The sequence below is a fragment of the Podarcis vaucheri genome (genome assembly GCF_965113315.1).
Source record: "Podarcis vaucheri genome assembly, chromosome: 1".
NCBI classification, from domain to species: Eukaryota; Metazoa; Chordata; class Lepidosauria; order Squamata; family Lacertidae; genus Podarcis; species Podarcis vaucheri.
The window spans coordinates 109,128,265-109,146,854 of NC_138759.1; the positions used below are offsets into that span (position 1 = coordinate 109,128,265).

Genomic DNA, 18,590 nt, shown 5'->3' on the forward strand with positions numbered 1-18,590 from the left:
CTGTTATTAGTGGCTAGTACTTTGGTACCGTAACCCTGTAATCTGCTGGTTGCTTTCTTTCTTCAAAATATTGCCACACCAACTACGAGGGTGGAACCATGCTTTTAACTTTGAAAATGAGTACTGTTTTACCACAAATTGAGAGCATTTTAAGTTCTGCCTCGTGTCCTAGAAACGATGCCTAAATACATCTGAATGCCATTTCTGTTATCTTCCTTGTGCCGAAAATCTATCTTGGAGAAAAGCAGCTTTTTAAAGAGGTGTCTGAGGTTTGATGCCCAAAATCACTTCTGCAGAAAATATTTATTTGAAATATTGATAGGGCTCCTTTTATGAGTCAAAGTCACCTGAGGCAGCTTGCACAATATATAACACATAAAAACACATAACACATAAAAACACATAACACATAAAAACACATAAAATAATAATAATAACAATAACCATAATAATAATAATAATAAAGTTCAGCAAGAGGCAATAGTCCAAAGGCTAGGTGTTAGGCCTCAGAGCTCCAGGCAGTTTGTCCATGTCCTCAGGCAACGTAAGCTGAAAGATACCCATTACAATTAGGCCTGAACTGGTCCTGTCCATCTGTCACAACGATGTCATACATGCTGCTGTAGATATCTTCAAAATGTCTTGACATACTGGTCATGATGCCCTTTTAAGGGTCCAGTGTATTGCAGGATCAGGTCCAAGAAAAGCTTCACCACCTGGAAAAAAGTGCTATATCATGATATTGGGCAAACACAAAGGTGATGGAGAAATATGATCTCTCTCTGCTGCCGCCGCTACCACAGAATAAGACAGAAGCTGAATTCTTAACTGTGTTAGGTCATATTTATTGCAAATCACTAGCCATTTCTGCTCAAGACTTTTTCATCACTATCAGCTCCTCTGAATACAGTGGTACCTCGGGTTAAGTACTTAATTCATTCTGGAGGTCCGTTCTTAACCTGAAACTGTTCTTAACCTGAAGCACCACTTTAGCTAATGGGGCCTTCTGCTGCTGCTGCCGCCGCCGCTGGAGCATAATTTCTGTTCTCATCCTGAAGCAATGTTCTTAATCCGAGGTAATATTTCTGGATTAGTGGAGTATGTAACCTGAAGTGTAGGTAACCTGAAGCGTAGGTAACCCGAGGTACCACTGTACTAAGAAGCTGATGTGACTCTGTGACTAGGTTGAGGGTGTTTGGGAGCAATTGTTTGAGCCCTTAATAGTGCCTGATAGAAGAAAGAACAAAAGACAGTAATAACAAGACAGAAAAACCTATAAACAAAATCTGTAGTAAAATTTAGAAACTGGAATATGACCCACTTAGTGGAACTCCTTCACTTCTAGTTTAGGCAAGAGCAAAGCTTGGATTGTTACTATATTGGACCTCTACTATATTAAGTGTAGAATAAAGCTGCTTAACATGGTGTTGCATTTCAGAAAGTGATGCTGTTTTTAGATAACAATTTGTTGAAATGTGCCTAACTGGTTCAACCACTTTTTTTGGCCAAGTTAAATATTCTCTTGCCTGTCCCGTGATTTTATGTTGTGTAATATGAAAGATGCAAGCCCTGCTAGGAAGAAATAGCTTTGACATGAATTACGACTTATTTTTAGTATCTGCTATTACAGAAATTGTGAATACTGAGAACAATTTCAAAAGAGCTAATCTGTGAACCCATTTAAAAATCTATGTAAGAATGTTTTCCAACACACAACCACTTAGAACAATTTTAATTTACATATAATAGACCTGCAAAGACTGTCAATTAATCCTATAAACATTTGTCATGTAAATCGGAAATAGCATTTATACAGTATCTTTTCTGAAGAATAGTGTGTGTTTTGTTCCTTTTGCAACCTAGTCACACTTTGAACTCATATCCTTCTTGTTGTTTATTGAATTTATATACCGCCCTATACCTGGAGGTCTCAGGGTGGTTCACATATGAAAACACAATATTGATGCCTTGTGTTTCATTTAGCATTGAACCAAATTTGGATTTATATCTGCCCATTTATTGGGACTGTCAGCTCTGGCAATACAGTGGTACCTCGGGTTACATACTCTTCAGGTTACAGACTCCGCTAACCGAGAAATATTACCTCGGGTTAAGAACTTTGCTTCAGGATGAGAACAGAAATCGTGCTCCAGCAGCGCAAAGGCAGCAGGAGGTCCCATTAGCTAAAGTAGTGCTTCAGGTTAAGTACAGTTTCAGGTTAAGAACAGACCTGCAGAACGAAGTAAGTACTTAACCCGAGGTACCACTGTAATTAAATTGTTTGGGTGTGGTGGCGAAGGGTCTGGAGCAACAATATTGCCTGTCTGCTTTGGTGGAACTATTCTTAGTGTTGTTCTTCTTCCTAAAATTCCCCCAGAGAATTTTGAACAGTGCAATAGGCAACATACAATATGTTGATAAACCCGAGAATTCAGCTTGAAACAAACAACCTATGATTGAATGTTGACTTTTCTAGCAGATTTTTATCTTCAGTAGATCATCGCTGTTGCTATACTATTTCAAAATTGCTGCTTCAGGCATATATCTACTGTGGGAACGATGTGCTGGAAAGTGAAATAATATATTTCACTCTTAACACCTGCTCAGTAATGAGACAGATTCCATATGAAGCTTACTCCTCAGGCAGTCTTAGAAAGCCTTGGCAGGCACTCTGTAGCCATCAACCAGCATATGATAAAGGCCTTGCTGGGTTCTGATTATGATAATGATAATGATAATGGTTTATTAAACCAGGCCAGTGTTGTACCTACAACTCCCATCAATCCCAGCCAGCATGGCTGATGGTTGGGGATGATGAGAATTGTAGCCTAGAAAATTAAAAAAAAAATCAAATCTGGACAGCCCATCATTGACTACCATTTAAATAAACCCATTACTGGAAGTCCGATAGAAATCTGAAATAAGTTGTTGAAATGGTTTTTCTTTCTTTCTTTTTATTCTTTATGTCTTTTCTTTTTTCTGTCTTATCTGTAATCTGGAAAAAATGTAATAAAAATTATTATAAAAATAAATAAATAAATAAACCCATTACTTGTTGCAAACCTTCCCAAATTAGCCTTCTTTGAAAACTGGTGGGTGGCTTATATATCTGAGCTTTCATAAGTTAAAAAATTAATACCATTTACATAGCAAACTTTTTCATTTTATGCTGTCCCTCCCTTTTTCATGTGCATTACCGCTTTTCCATTTCCTTTAAAGCAGGTTTATTTAACCTTTTCAGATCCAGGACCAACTTCTAACCTAAACATACAACCAAGTGCTTAATCTTTTTACTTAACAGGGGTCAGCAAACTTTTTCAGCAGGGGGCTGGTCCACTGTCCCTCAGACCTTGTGGGGGGCTGGACTATATTTTGGAGAGGGGGGGAATGAATGAATTCCTATGCCCCACACATAACCCAGAAACGCATTTTAAATAAAAGGACACATTCTACTCATATAAAAACACACTGCTTCCCGGACTGTCTGCGGGTCAGATTTAAAAGGCGATTGGGCCGGATCTGGCCCCTGGGCCTTAGTTTGCCTACCGATGTTTTACTGTATATTTGCATGGTAGTGGTAGTACTTCTGTTTGACCAACCTTGGGTGCTGAACTACCAGTTGAAGGCCACTGCTTTGACATTTGCAATGAAGTCCTCTGCACTTTTTTTTTTTGCTTTGCTGATCCTCTCCCCCCCCCCCCCGCCCCGCTTGCACTTTCTTTTCAGAATAAATCAAGAGAAGGGTGGGAAGGTCATGTATCCACATGCAAACTACATTTACATTATTAATTTTAAATGGGAGTATTCAGGGCTCCCCCCCCAGATGAAACTTACCAGAACGCAGCTCTCGCACCTCTCAAGTGGGTTCTGGAACCTCTCAGGCGTTCATGGTGAATTCTGGAACCTCTTTGTCTAGAGAAATAGCTCTGGAGGTACTGATTATGTGCTTTCTTATTTTGTAAGGGGGCTGGTTTCCAACTTGCTCCCCCCCCCCCACTCCTCCAGCAGCCACCAGACTTTTAAAAAATGTAGGTTCTCATCATTACGCTGATAAAGCATCATTCTGATTTTAATTAAAGACCGTTCATTGGCAGATGATGTTTAGCTGGAGTCACAGTGTAATGGGGAGGGTAGATGCCGTGACTGGCTGCTGCAGAGAAAGATGCAGAAGATGCCCAGATGGGGTAGAAAAGTTCTGCCAAATGAGTATTTGGCCTGTTGTTTGAAAAGGGCAACATGTGTGGCACAGAGTAAGGAGGATTTCAGAAGTATGTAACACAGTTTTATGGATGCTCCCTCTGTGTTATTGTATACTTTCCCAGGACTTCACTAGACTTTCCCTATTTGGGGTGGTTTTTGCTTTTGTTTTTTTGTTTTTTTTTTAAATGGTTTGATAAGCCACAAGACAGCTGTCTTGTAGGGGGTGCAGACTTTTTTTTAAAAAAAGAAAAAAGCAGGTTTTTTGTTTTTGTTTTTTTACTTTCCCCCTCTGGTTCTCCCAGTGGAGTGTAAAACTGCTGCTTTTCTGGGGTTAGTATGAATGTTTAATGTTTAACTGCTGTTTTGGCCTGTTGCCAGTTTTCTCTTGATAAAGGCAATGTGAAAAGAGGCCAGTGGCAGCGGCAGCTCTTCCAAGTTCTTTTGAGAACATGAATAAAATATAATGGTCACTCCTCTGCCCGAAATATTGCTGCTGTTGAATTTCAAAGGGCTGGAGCAAATAGGGATGCAAGAGAGGACATTGCAATATTAAAAATGGCAATTGTGCAAAGGGTATAGGAAGGGAAAGGTTTTTCCAAATCTGCTACTGCCCAGCCTCCTTAATTCTTTTATGCTTGTCTATTGAAAAAGAGCACATTGAGGGGGGTGGGCCTGCAGTCTCCCATTTCTCTCTCTCTCTCTCTCTCTCTCTCTCTCTCTCTCTCTCTCTCTCACACACACACACACACACACACACACACGGACAAGATGTATGCACACACCCACACATAGGCATGCACAAACACTGGCCTGTAAAGATACATACGTATACCCACTTTGCATTTTGCACTAGCATACATGGGACTGGAAAAGGGTATTGGATAGAGTGAGGACTTCCTCTTGCTTCCCACATATCCACACATGCATGTTCAAATGGGAAACATTGATCAATCAGTTTGTCAGTGGTAGAATATAGTCTTAAATCTGCTAAACCCACTCTGGTTTGCCAAGTGATAAGTGATATCTAGGCAGGCATCCAATAAGCGGTTTGATCTGGCGACAGATAGAGACCTATTCCTAACCCAGTAGTTTATCTAGCAAGTTTTCCTTATTATTTTTAATAAAATAGAGCTGCAATGATGGTTGGGCGTTTATTTTAAAAAGACAACTTGAGAGAGACTGCCACCTTATTTGATCAATTATAAACATTTATAGATTTGCTAAAACACCTATAGGCAAGACTCTCTGAAGAAGTCTTGGAGAAGAGCCTCTCCTTTCTCTCTGTGTTAATTTTCTATTCAAAAGCATTCTTTTTCTGATACTTCTTCGCAGTGACTGTGTGTGTGCACACATGTAAATTGGAAATATTGTAATGCTGTATATAAATAGTATGGGGGTAATATGATTAAAGATGAATGCCTTTCTCCATCTTCCTTTGTGACAGCATAGTCCCGCGATTCTACGGTGCACAGATAACTTGCAGAAGTCCCTATTTTGATCAAGAGAGATAAATACTGGTTGCTAATATATGTAATATATGTAACTATGCTTGCCCTCATTATCCCCTTTTGGAGTTAACTATGGAGCCTTTGGCAATAGGTGAAGTACATACAGGCCTAATTCAGGTGATAGGAACTTAATCCTCCAAATAATGGTTTGGAGGCTCAAGAATGTACCATGGGCTTGTACTCCCATCTTCCCCTCTCTTGTGTTGGTTGCTTTTTATTTGCCACGGCGATTCAGATAGACAAACTATGGTCAGTGCCATTTTCTAGAAGTCCTAATCATAGTTTGCCTATTTGGATGTCAAGTTGAACCACAACTAGGTAAAACCAAGGACTGGAGGGAAAAGAGGGGGACCCTCATAAGGTAACTTGCAATGGCAAATAGTTGTGAAATGCCTTTGTGGTGTATTCCTGATATATCCGCAGTCAGCACAACCATGGCTCATCAGCTGGTGGATGCAGCTTGTCCCTGGTCCCTGCTTATATTTGGTGATAAAGTTGCATGTGTTTGATGCTGTTTGAGAACTGAAGCATGAGATTGAATTACCAAGGATATCTCTGTAGGAGAAATTGCTTCAAACTGAGTGAGAGTGCAAAGGAGTTTGGGGAAATACAGTTCTTTTTTGTGGTGTTAAGGACACTTATTTATTCTGTGAAAAAGTCTAAGCCTGTAGATACAGCAATAAAATATACAAAACATACTACTAATATAGTTAAACTCTGGGGAGCAGTTAGCTATGGGGGGGGGGAGAGGAAATTTTCAGTAGTGGTAGTGGGTGATGATGATGGGGGAATAGTTTGGTACAGTGGAACCTTGGTTGTCAAACGTAATCCGTTCCAGAAGACCGTTTGACTTCCGAAATGTTCGACAATCGAGGTTCCACTGTACTAAGAATTTGGAGTACAGTGGTACCTCGGGTTACATACGCTTCAGGTTACACACTCCACTAACCTAGAAATAGTGCTTCAGGTTAAGAACTTTGCTTCAGGATAAGAACAGAAATCATGCTCCGGCGGCGCGGCGGCAGCAGGAGGCCCCATTAGCTAAAGTGGTCTTCAGGTTAAGAAGAGTTTCAGGTTAAGTACGGACCTCCGGAACGAATTAAGTACTTAACCCGAGGTACCACTGTATTCGAGCTATTCGAAATGAGGGCAGCTTTGCCCTAGTTGGAACACTTCTAAGGTTTGGCATTTCTGAAAGAGACAGTTCTCTTCCTAACAGTACGGATTGTTGCAAGGCAGTCTTCACCAACCTGTTCCCCTCCAAATGTTGTTGAACTACAACTCTCATCAGCCCCATCCAGCACACTGGGTTGGCAGGAGTAGGATTTTTCACAGCAGGAAAATGAATGATAGAAGTGAAACCTGGAGAGGAAAAGAGGGGCTTGGGTTGTTCAGAGCACCCATAAGTGCACCCCTGCTTTCTAATTTAACTTTTAGCTTCTACCTAGCATAATTTTACACTCCTTTAAAAACACCAAAATATTTATTATGATATGCATTTTGAAATGGTGGTGTTACTATCCTATTGTTTATATTAAATTCTCTCTATATATATGTGTTCTCCCTCCAAGTTTTCTTTATTTGGGCATCTTCTTTTTTAAGTGCTTCGTTCTGAGCTGTCATCTGCTATTTCAAAGTCACCTTCCAAGTGTGCACACTGCATAGAATACCAATTAATTATTCACCACATGTCCTGATCTCACAGCAGATCAGTTAATATTTCCATGCTAAACTATAAATCACTGCCCCATTCAGTTCCAAAATATCCTTACTGTAGATGCTATTTATTGCCAAAGATTTTTCTACCAATAGAGCACATCCATCATGCCCATAATTTTGGACCTGTGGTAAATTAATAGTAAAAGGAAAGATGGGAAATAATATCCTGTGTGTGCATTTTAAAGGGCTGCTGATACGGTACATGATATATCATTACAGATCCAGTTGGTTTGCTCCTCCTGCTTCAATTTTTCCAGACATTAGGACATGCCCTCTTAGCATCCCATTTCTTTTCAGATAGGATTATTGGAAGTTTTGATGTTCATAAAGTCTCTTTATTGCTTTATGCTTTGCAGTTTCCCCTCTCCTTTCTATCAGTAGCATTGGAAGACAAAAAGCTAACCTGTAGGCCGTCTTTAATCTTTCATTTTTCTTCCAGCCTGATTCATAAGCCAAGAACAACCATAAGTCTTTCGTTTTGCTTTTCTGTATACCATGTAATTCATTGGCAAGACCCTGTGGTTTTGACTGTACCAATTGCATACTAATAGTTGCCATCTATCTGTCTGTCTGTCCGTCCGTCTGTCTATCTATCTATCTATCTATCTATCTATCATCTATCTATCATCTATCTATCTATCATCTATCTATCTATCTATCTATCTATCTATCTATCTATCTATCTATCTATCTATCTATACCATCTATCTAATATATATATTGTTCCAGCTTGTTACAGATTTTGGCTGAAACAAATTAGAACTGAACACCAGCAAGTCAACAGGAAAATGTTTTACAGGGCAATTGGTTGCAATTTGTGTAGGTTTCTGCATTATTTGCAGTTCTGAGGTCATCAGTCCAGCTATTTTTCCACAAAGCACAAAACTTCCCCTTGTTTACTTTTGGATGATTAAGGGCTTGCGGTCGCTCCCTTTCACTTCTGGTTTTCATGATGCAATGCTAAATCCATCTGGGAAGATTTACCCGGGATTTTTGCACAAGTCGCTGTTTTGGATGGTGCCACCCACACTGATCCTTCTAATCTCCAGTCTGCCATTTGAACTAGCAGGGAGTAACACTGGGACTGGTACAGTTCACCTGATACCTGAAAAATCCTCTGGAAGCATGTGAAAAATTTGTAATGGAGGCGGGAGGCTCTATCAGCTCAAACCTGCAAATGCTGTTTGAGAGATGAAGGAAATCGTTAGGAGCAAATCTACTTTTCTGAGGGAGGACAGTGTACTGCCTTGGGTTCATATTACACAGTGCAAAAGTAAAACTTAGGGCGCTTTTGCCTTTGCACATGATAATCCTTTCCAAATCTGCTCAGAAGTAAATCCTGTTGAATTCAGTAGGCTTACTGACTCCCAGGTAAATGAGGTTAGGATTGCAGGCTAAATGTTCTTTTGTACCTGGTAGACATGCTTTAAAAAACACAAAAACCAGAATATGCATTTTTGCTGTTGTAGGGGTTGTATTCAGATTACAGATGTGGGAAAATGCAAAGACTGACTTAAAAGTGCTGTCTTGTGAAAAGGGCCTTGGGTTTCCCCCTAAAATTAGAACCATGCTGTCTCAAATGTTGTTCAGGAGCATGGAAAAGAGAACAATGGGGATTAAGAATGCAGTGTTTGCAAGAGGAAGTAGCAACAATGAAGGCTTCTAGTAGTTTTGGCTGGAATGTAAGAGATGTAAATCACAGCTGTCTCATGAACTTACAGTACTTGCACAGCTGTGGGACTTTGAAAACATCAAAGAAGCCTGCTGCTGCTTTGGGCAGAGAACATATGCACTGCACTACATGGAACAATTTGGTCTTCTCTTGTAATTTAGAATTATAATATATATATAATATGAGGTTTGCAAACATATAATTCTAAGACAAAAAGTACATTAATTAAGAATACTAAGTTTGGCAAACACCCATAAGAGGGTACATGCATATGCATTTTTATCGCTGAGCTGCACAAGTAATGTTAGGATATTGTTTCTCTGTATTAACATCAGAAGTGTATAGGTGACTCCTGAGGCATAATGGAACGAATGTCCTTTTTCTACTCCTTTCGCTCACTGGCTTTTCTGGGCAACACATGGGTGGAATTGTTTTGTGGGAAATAACTAATGCCAGCCTAGTTGAGATTCAAGTTCAAGGTCTCTTCTTCTTACTAGACATTATTTCCACCCCCCAATATTTTCCCTATGAAGAAGAAGAGGAGTTTGGATTTGATATCCCGCTTTATCACTACCCTAAGGAGTCTCAAAGCGGCTAACAATCTCCTTTCCCATCCTCCCCCACAACAAACACTCTGTGAGGTGAGTGAGGCTGAGAGACCTCAAGAGAAGTGTGACTAGTCCAAGGTCACCCAGCAGCTGCATGTGGAGGAGCGGAGACGCGAACCCAGTTCACGAGTCTATTGCCCTTAACCACTACACCACACTGGCAGCACAGCTTTAGCCATGTGCTGTCTTCTCTGTGTGGCAAAACAGTCTCGCCTCCCCGCATGTTGGTTTTACCCACTTTTAATATCTTGGCTTCAGAGAAAATTGATTATTTGAGTAACGATGGCATGGTTGCAGATTTTGTGCCCACCAGATGTTGTGGCCTCCATCTTCCATTCGCCTCAGCCAGCACACACTCTGTTCAGGGATGATGGAAACTGTACTTCAGCAACATCTAGAGGGCACCAGGTTGGCTACCATTGAATTATCCATCCTTCCTGTCCATGCAAGGAGGGGAACAGGGGGAGCCCCTGAGCTCAAAGTTCATTGCTAAGTTTCATCCATATGTTGACAATCCCAGAAGTTCCAAATACTGCCTGAAGAAACCAAATTTAGGGGAGCGCAAGAAACTTCCTAAAGCAGTGTTGCAGTGTGGTGCCCTGCAGCCATTGTGGACTACAAATCCCATCATTCTTTTACCATTGCCATGCTGACTGGGGCTGATGGGAGTTGTGGTCCACAAGTTCTACATAACACCACATTGTCTACCTCTGCACTATGGTATCCCCAAGGTGCAAGTTTTGCCAGATTTTACTACAGATTCTGTGAATACTCATGAATGTATCACACATGTAAGACACTCATTTTATTAAACATGCTTAAGAGCGAAAGTTTTAATAAATGCTTGGACATTTTCGTTAGATCCCATGTCTTTCTACTTTCTGAGAGGCGATAAGCACTCTTTATTTTGATGTCTTGAATAGCAACCATGGTGTTGCTATTCACTCCACCCCAGGTCTAAAGACTTAGAGATATGAAGAATTTATACAGGACATGTAGCTAGGACAGGACCTTGTTAAAAGTCTGTAGGTTAGAGAAGTGTGAACACTCATAGCCCTGGCATAGTTGCTGCCCAATGAAAAATGAAATGTTGTAAATGAGGGCAGGCTAAAGTGGATTGAAGGGGGAAGAAGTGAACAAGGCAAGAGATTTGCAAAAGCTACTTGGAAAAAAATGGGCAGAACTTGGCTCAGTTGAGCTATGTAAAAGGCTTGGAAATGGCAGCTCTTAAGATTTTAAACAGGCAAGAAAGCATGTACTCACTTTAAAGCTCCAAATTTAAACAAAATAAGATTCTCAGGGTGTCAAAACTAGTTCAAAAACAGCCAGGGACCACTCCTATGCAGGACTTTCATTCAGATGATGCAAGTAGTTACATGTTTGGTAAGAATCTGGACTCATCTTCCCCCCTAAAGTATATATTTTTTAAAGTATCCTTACCTAATACAGGCTGCATTTTAGTCCTGTTTTTCACCAAGAGTTCTAAAACATACAAGCATTTTCTTTCAATCTTCCAGTGTCTCAAATCAGATTTCTTTCAATTTATGGTAGCTACTGTGGTGGTATAGCTTATCTCCCCCTCCTCTTGAACTCTGGTCAAAAACCAGACATGTTTGTGCCAGAGTGCCTAACGGTAACTTATCCAGGTTTAGCCTCGTAACCTTAATTATATGTGGAATGTAGAGAATGTTGTGTGCTGTTTTTCTTTATAACAGGACAGTAAACCCCTAGTCACTTGGTATTAAAACATTCCTTGCAGCTTCACTGTTTGGTTTTACTAATGCAACATGGTTGTGTAAAGTAAAAGTGATCCCATAACATGTTTTGAATTAATATTTTGTTATACAAGTTCATTTTGAATGTGACACGCAAAAATTGCACACACTGGCATTGCGTCTGGGTGTACATGCACAGTCATTTAGAACTTTCTGTTTCCCTTCTTTAGGAAAAAAAGAACAGTGTTAAAATGTTAAAAGCCGTTTTGAAGAAAAGCAGAGATGGTGGAAAGGCAAGCAAGAAGGAATCTGGTAGGTATATTAAAATGTTGGTGAGCTACCAATTTTAATTACTATGTGATTCCAAAAATACCTGCAGGGTTGGATTGAGAAATGTTGGGCAGATCCACACTATACATTAAAGACATCCAATTCACATTCAAAGCATGTACCTACCCCCAAAGACTCAACTCATGGAAACTGTAGTTTCCCTGCACATAGCTACAGTTCCCAGCACCCATAACAAGGCAAAGTTCCCAGGATTCTTTGTGGGAAGCCATGTGTTTAAAATGTGTGTTGCATGTGCTTTAAACATACGGTGTGGATCTGCCTACTGTCTGCTCCATTATAGCACTACTTACCTTCTGCTCCTCCCATTTCCTCAGTTTATGTCTTGGTTTCTACTTTAATGGATGATCCATTCGGTGGTGGGAGATTGTTTCTGATCTCCACTTCATAAGTGTTACTGTGCCAGTAATGAACTCTGTTTAAGTGACTTAAGGGAGTGGTAGGAGAATCCTTGCATAGAAGAAACATTGCATATGATATAGCACTATGGTGGCAGGATTTAGCTTCATAAGAATCTCCACTTCTATAATAAATGTAAAAATTGTCTCGATTTTACATCTGTGAAAGTTGGCTTGAATGTTCGTGCCCAGTGGGCTAGTTCAGATACCCCCATGACCAACGAGAATGAACTGCACCCAGCAGTTACTAATATTTGGGGAAATACATCTGATACCATTTTCAACAAACCCAAACTTAATACGAAAACTCTGTAGTGGTACACATTCAAACAATGGCACCAAGTTTCAAAGGAAAGAAATTACATTGCAGTTGTTGTGTCATTCAGTGCTGCAGGATCAAGTCTTTGCATTATGTGCTCCCCCTCTTCTCCCTTCCTCTGCAGTGACTATGAGGAGGAGATTGGGCACATTTGCTTTCCACTTTTGATTAACTACAGCTGTGTGCTTCATCCATGTCTGACATACACTGGCAATCTTAACCATTGTTTGTTTGAAACAAGCCAACCTCATGACCCATTATTTGAGAGGGGAAGGAGGTGTGTAAACCTGAGGTTTACTCCAGCTTTTCCCCATCACATAGAACCATCATAGCGCCCAAAGCCAGCTCAAGGTCCACCAACATTTCAGGGAAAGAAGTGTTTCCATTCATGGGAGTTGGTTTCAATGCTGTTTGTGGCTCCTTGCAGAAGCAGGAAAATTATGCACAACAGATTCATGTTTCCTTAATGTACACACTTTATAGACAGCACACAGAATTCAGGTTTGCTTAATAACAGCATTTGAGTTACTTTGCCACAGAATTTTGGCACCAGTGCAGATTGCAAAGCAACCTGATTATGTCTAAAATGTCAAATAACAATTAAGATAGGAAGTCCCATGATTATGAGTCATAGGGAGAGCTCTTCTGCAGGTTACAGAAAGCAGCACATGTGAAATGTTCAGCATAGACGAAATATTTGTGCAAGACCTTTCCAGGCAGAATATCTCTTAACATCAGATTTCAAGCTTTGGGAGTGTTGATGCTTTAAATTTTTGACAACTTCCCTAAGTTTCAAGGGGTGCCAATAAACAAATGTGAGCAAATGTGTTGTAGCAGTTAGCACATGGGTAGGCAAACTAAGGCCTGGGAGCCGGATTCGGCCCAATCGCCTTCTAAATTCGGCCTGCGGATGGTCCGGGAATCAGCGTGTTTTTACATGAGTAGAATGTGTGCTTTTATTTAAAATGCATCTCTGGGGTATTTGTGGGGCATAGGAATTCATTCATTTCCCCCCCTCCTCCAAAATATAGTCCGGCCCCCCCACAAGGTCTGAGGGACAGTGAACCGGCCCCCTGCTGAAAATGTTTGCTGATCCCTGGGTTAGGGTGTCAGATTAGGAGAGAATCCCACTCACTCATGAAACTCACAGGGAGTGAGAGCATGGGTCAGTTTCTATATCTAACCTACCTCACAGAACTATTGTGAAGGTAAATGTGGTGCGTGGTTAGGAGTTGCTGAGCTGCTTGGAGGAAGAATGGAATAAAAATGTAATACATAATTCTCCTATGGTTCTAAAAGCCAAATCGTGTTTTACAGACTGATGATTATAGAATGATACCATTCAAATTCAAATAGACTAAGAAAGTTGGATGTAATATGAAAATACATTAATTTAATACTTAGATGCACAGGATATCTTAGTTAAAGTTACTGTCCTTATCACTTAGCACAGGGATAGTGGGCATGCTGCCTTCAAGACTCTGGGACTGCCAACTCTCATTAGCCCCACCCAGCATGGCCAATGGTGAGGGCACCACTGGAGCACTTCCATGTTGACTACCCCTGACTTATTAAATGAAAGTATTAACCGAGAATTTATTAATTTTAAAGTCAAAAGTCAGAGCACATTCTCTTTTAATTACCCCAGAAACAAGGCAGAAAATAACTGGACCACATATATCAAGGTCCAGCATTCAGCTGCGTTTTAAAGAAGTCAGTTCATAGAATTTATTGTCCAATGCTTGCCATGATCATTCCCCTTTAAACCACAATAGCTGCTCATAATTTGCTTGGCAGCCACTCACAGCTGTCTCTGGGATCCTCAAATGATTTAAAACAAAAAAATGAAAATGAACTGAACGGTGATGTCAATTTCTAATCTCATCGTGGCCTCCTGACCCTTATATGGGCGTAGGTCAAATATTACTTCCGCCCACTGTGGCTAAAAGTGTTGTCAGAGCAGGTGTGTAACCTACGCCTTGCATTTCTCTCTGAGAGGGAGTAGCTCATTTAACCGACAAGTCTGAAGTTCATTTCGGAACATAAATCAGTTTGTCTCTAATTTCCATCTTAGTTTTTAGCAAAGCGAGTTCCAGTTGCTAAGGCTAGCTATTCTGAGAACCCTGAAATATCTTCCATAAGTAAGAGATTCCCCCTTTCTTAAACACGGTAATCTCATACTTGAATAAAATTGCCTATGTTCATGATACTGGTCTCATTAATAAAGTGGTTTACATAAGATCCGGTTTTTCAAACACAATGGTACCTCGGGTTAAGAACTTAATTCGTTCTGGAGGTCCGTTCTTAACCCGAAACCTAAGGTACCACTTTAGCTAATGGGGCCTCCCGCTGCCGCCACGCGATTTCTGTTCTCATCCTGAAGCAAAGTTCTTAACCCAAGGTACTATTTCTGGGTTAGCGGAGTCTGTGACCTGAAGCGTCTGTAACCTGAGGTACCACTGTAATTTAAATTATCAATTCTTAATTGTTACTTGGCTAATATTTATGGGATTTGCTAAATAATTACCAGACCACCAGACTTAACAGAATTTTATCATTTATCAGTGTCAGGGAACTGACATCAGAGCGAGAGGCGAAGGGGAGGCTCTCTGATGATGCGGAAGAAGGACCCAGCAGCAGGGGGAGAAATAGCCCAGTAGAGGGGGAAGCAATTCAGCGCAACACCAGGGATAGAGGGGAGCTGATGGGGGAATCGGAGAGAGGGCTCCAGGATTCTTCACTGGACATCAGTGAGGAGAGCCCAGGTCCTCCGCTGCCCACGCCCTCCCTGCGCAGGAGGCTCCCGCGCAGTGAGAGAAGGCGGAGACTGGGCATCAAACAACTTTTATGCTGGAAGAGGTTCAAGAAACGCCCATGGCGGATTCTGCCAGCGATTGAGGCAGCCACTATGAGAAGGGGATGCGCAGTCAGAAAGGTTTAACAAGGCAAATTAGCCTAGAGAGGCACCAGTTTACGCACGAGTAACTCATACCCATTACAATCAGGGAGTTCCAAAAACTATTTTTAAAATGTCTTTTTAATTGGTAATCATGTCGTGCTTATTGCCATGTTATAAGCATGACGATTGTGGTGCTTCATTGATTTCAGGTGTAGTATGCACTCATGTCTATGGATCCAACTATTGTTGGAGTAGATACCCTAAAATAAATGGCAAACTCCACTTTTCCCTGCATTTACCAAAGGGGCAGCTGAAGACTGGTATCTCACTACATTGCCAGTTCCATTGCCTCTGGCTATCTGCAAAAAATAAGGGTTTGGGGAGAGAAAATGAATGCTGTTTTTCTTGGAGATCATCACTTGTTCTTAGCAAGTCCCTGAGCAAAACAGGAACCCAGTCCACCCAAACCTCCTAAACAAAACTCCTCCTTGCTGTAGCTGTTTTTTTTCAATAATGAGTACCAATGAGGAAGTAAAAGCATAGGTATTAGTGACAATTGCATCCTTAGAATAGAAAAGAGAGTGGATGAATTGCTGCCAAAATAGAGTTTAATTAACAAATTTTAGTGGGAAATGAGTACAGTCATGGGTAGGCAAACTAAGGCCCGGGGGCCGGATCCGGCCCAGTCAACTTCTAAATCCAGCCTGGGAATCAGCATGCTTTTATTTAAAATGCATCTCTGGGTTATTTGTGGGGCATAGGAATTTGTTCATTTCCCCCCCTCCAAAATATAATCCTGCCCCCCACAAGGTCTGAGGGACAGTGGACCAGCCCCCTGCTGAAAAAGTTTGCTGACCCCTGAGTACAGTGGTTGTGGTTGGGAGAGGTTTGTAGATCAAATGGTGCAATGGCATCTGTATAGCTTGCTAAGAACAGATGTGTGCCTTTAACATTTACACCTCGAGCGAGCTTTTGCCCTTCTGATCCATGGGATATGTTATGTACAGTGGTACATTGGTAGTCGAACAGCTTGGCTCCCAAACAAATCGGCTCCCGAACGCTGCAAACCCAGGAGTGTGTGTCCCGGTTTGTGAACCTATTTCGGAAGCTGAACGTCCGACGTCACTTCTGTGTCTTCTGATTGAGTGCAGAAAGCTCCTGCAGCCAATCGGAAGCCGTGCCTTGGTTTTCAAACGGTTTCAGGAGTCAAACAGACTCATGGAACGGATTAAGAGAACCAAGGTACCAATGTATTTTGTTTTCTCATTTTATATTTTTATGTTGTAAGCTGCCCAATGATCTTTGGAAGAAGGACAGTATATAAATTTAAATGATATACTAATAGTAATCATCATCAGTATCATCATCTCTAAAGAAAAGAATATAATCCATGCAAGGGCTGCTGTGGAGCTAGGCTGGAGAGGGACAGCTTATCACTGAGGAGGTAGAAAGGGAAATTTACCTTTTGCCAGACAGAGTTAGGGTGGGCGAACAGGGAGGTCTATGAAAGTGTCAGCAATCATCTCTTGCATTAGCTGTTCTTTTTCTACAGGCTCTTCCCTCATATATCTGTTGCCAGGCAGGCACCCAGGGGAGAGCATCACAACAAACTAGGATTAAACCAGTTTGCAACTGCCAAACAACCAGTCAATGCATACCAAGATTCACATATCAGCTTCAAATCATAGTTTCGGATCTTGGTCAAACAACCATAGCTGGCTAACTAAGACAGATTTGATGTACTGTATAGGTATGCCATACTAGGGACGTGGGTGGCGCTGTGCTGTGGGTTAAATCACAGAGCCTAGGACTTGCCAATCAGAAGGTCGGCTGTTCGAATCCCTGCGATGGGGTGAGCTCCTGTTGCTCGGTCCCTGCTCCTGCCAACCTAGCAGTTTGAAAGCATGTCAAAGTGCAAGTAGATAAATAGGTACCACTCCAGCGGGAAGGTAAATGGCGTTTCCGTGTGCTGCTCTGGTTCGCCAGAAGCGGCTTAGTCATGCTGGCCACATGACCCGGAAGCTGTACACCGGCTCCCTCAGCCAATAAAACGAGATGAGCGCCGCAACCCCAGAGTTGGTCACAACTGGACCTAACGGTCAGGGGTCCCTTTACATTTTTATAGGTATGCCATGGTTTAGTGTTGTGTTCAAACCCAGGCATTGTATCTTAGTCTGAGATTTCTAATTTGAAATGTAGATGTGACCTTTGCATGTCTTTGAGGCTGTCTGATTAAATACAGGTATTTGGACATGGTTGCCAACTAAGGCAATAGTTGTGTTTCCATGATATGCTTCCAATGCTTTAGATAAGCCTTAGTTTTCAAAATCACAAAATAGATTTTGACATCTTAAGGCTTAATAGGCTAATCCAGTTGGTGATTTTGTTTTGCTTTGTAGGCCTTCTCAGATAAACTTTGAATTTTAAGTGAAAAGAACTTTCTGGCATGAAAAGTTCAGATCTGTTAGTTTTAAATGTTGAACTTGGGCTGGAATCTTTTCAAGTTACAGTTTGACTTTTGGTCATTCTTCTAAATACATTCCTCAACAGAAGATGCTTTGTTTCATACTGAATATATGGGTCTGTTTCTGATTTATTCCGTGCTGCTGTGCCCATTTTTCTGTGGTTCTTGGTTAGTATAAAAGAGTTCAGTACAGTGGCATTTCTGCTGAGCAGTAGGTATTTTGTGTGGAATTACAGTTTCTAGGGAATATTTTTAACTCCAATGAGATCTTTAAGTATCAACACTAGTGTTTTATATTTAAATGAACCATAGGCATTATTTACTTCAGAACGGCCTAATAATTATAGGTAGGTAGCCGTGTTGGTCTGCCGTAGTCAAATCAAAATAAAAAAATTCCTTCCAGTAGCACCTTAGAGACCAACTAAGTTTGTTTGTGGTATCTGAAGAAGTGTGCATGCACACGAAAGCTCATAACAATAATAAACTTACTTGGTCTCTAAAGTGCTACTGGAAGGCCTAATAATTGATACTGTTGCAAAATTATGGTATTGAATCCAGAGACGTTTTGCATCAGTGAGAAGACTTCTGCTTGCACAAGACAGGACAAGCCAAAATTCTCCCAATTTCTCCATTCTTCTGCTACCCACTGTGCTCCATCACATTTGACCCTCAAAAGTGCCTTTTCAGGGGATAGAGGAAGCCCTGTTGTACAAGACAAGTCTCAGAGTTCTATCTTTGTG

The 18,590-nt window shown here is 41.0% G+C and overlaps 1 protein-coding gene across 3 annotated transcripts in view; it reads left to right on the plus strand.

The window, feature by feature from the left end:
• Positions 1 to 18,590, plus strand: part of TANC1 (tetratricopeptide repeat, ankyrin repeat and coiled-coil containing 1) — a 137,881-nt gene that overhangs the window by 36,583 nt on the left and 82,708 nt on the right. For all 3 annotated transcript variants that reach the window (XM_082197236.1, XM_082197235.1, XM_082197237.1), the window contains exon 2: positions 11,653 to 11,734. In XM_082197236.1, the coding sequence (XP_082053362.1) occupies positions 11,674 to 11,734 (61 nt within the window). In that variant the 5' untranslated portion in view covers positions 11,653 to 11,673. The remainder of the gene's footprint in view (positions 1 to 11,652; positions 11,735 to 18,590) is intronic.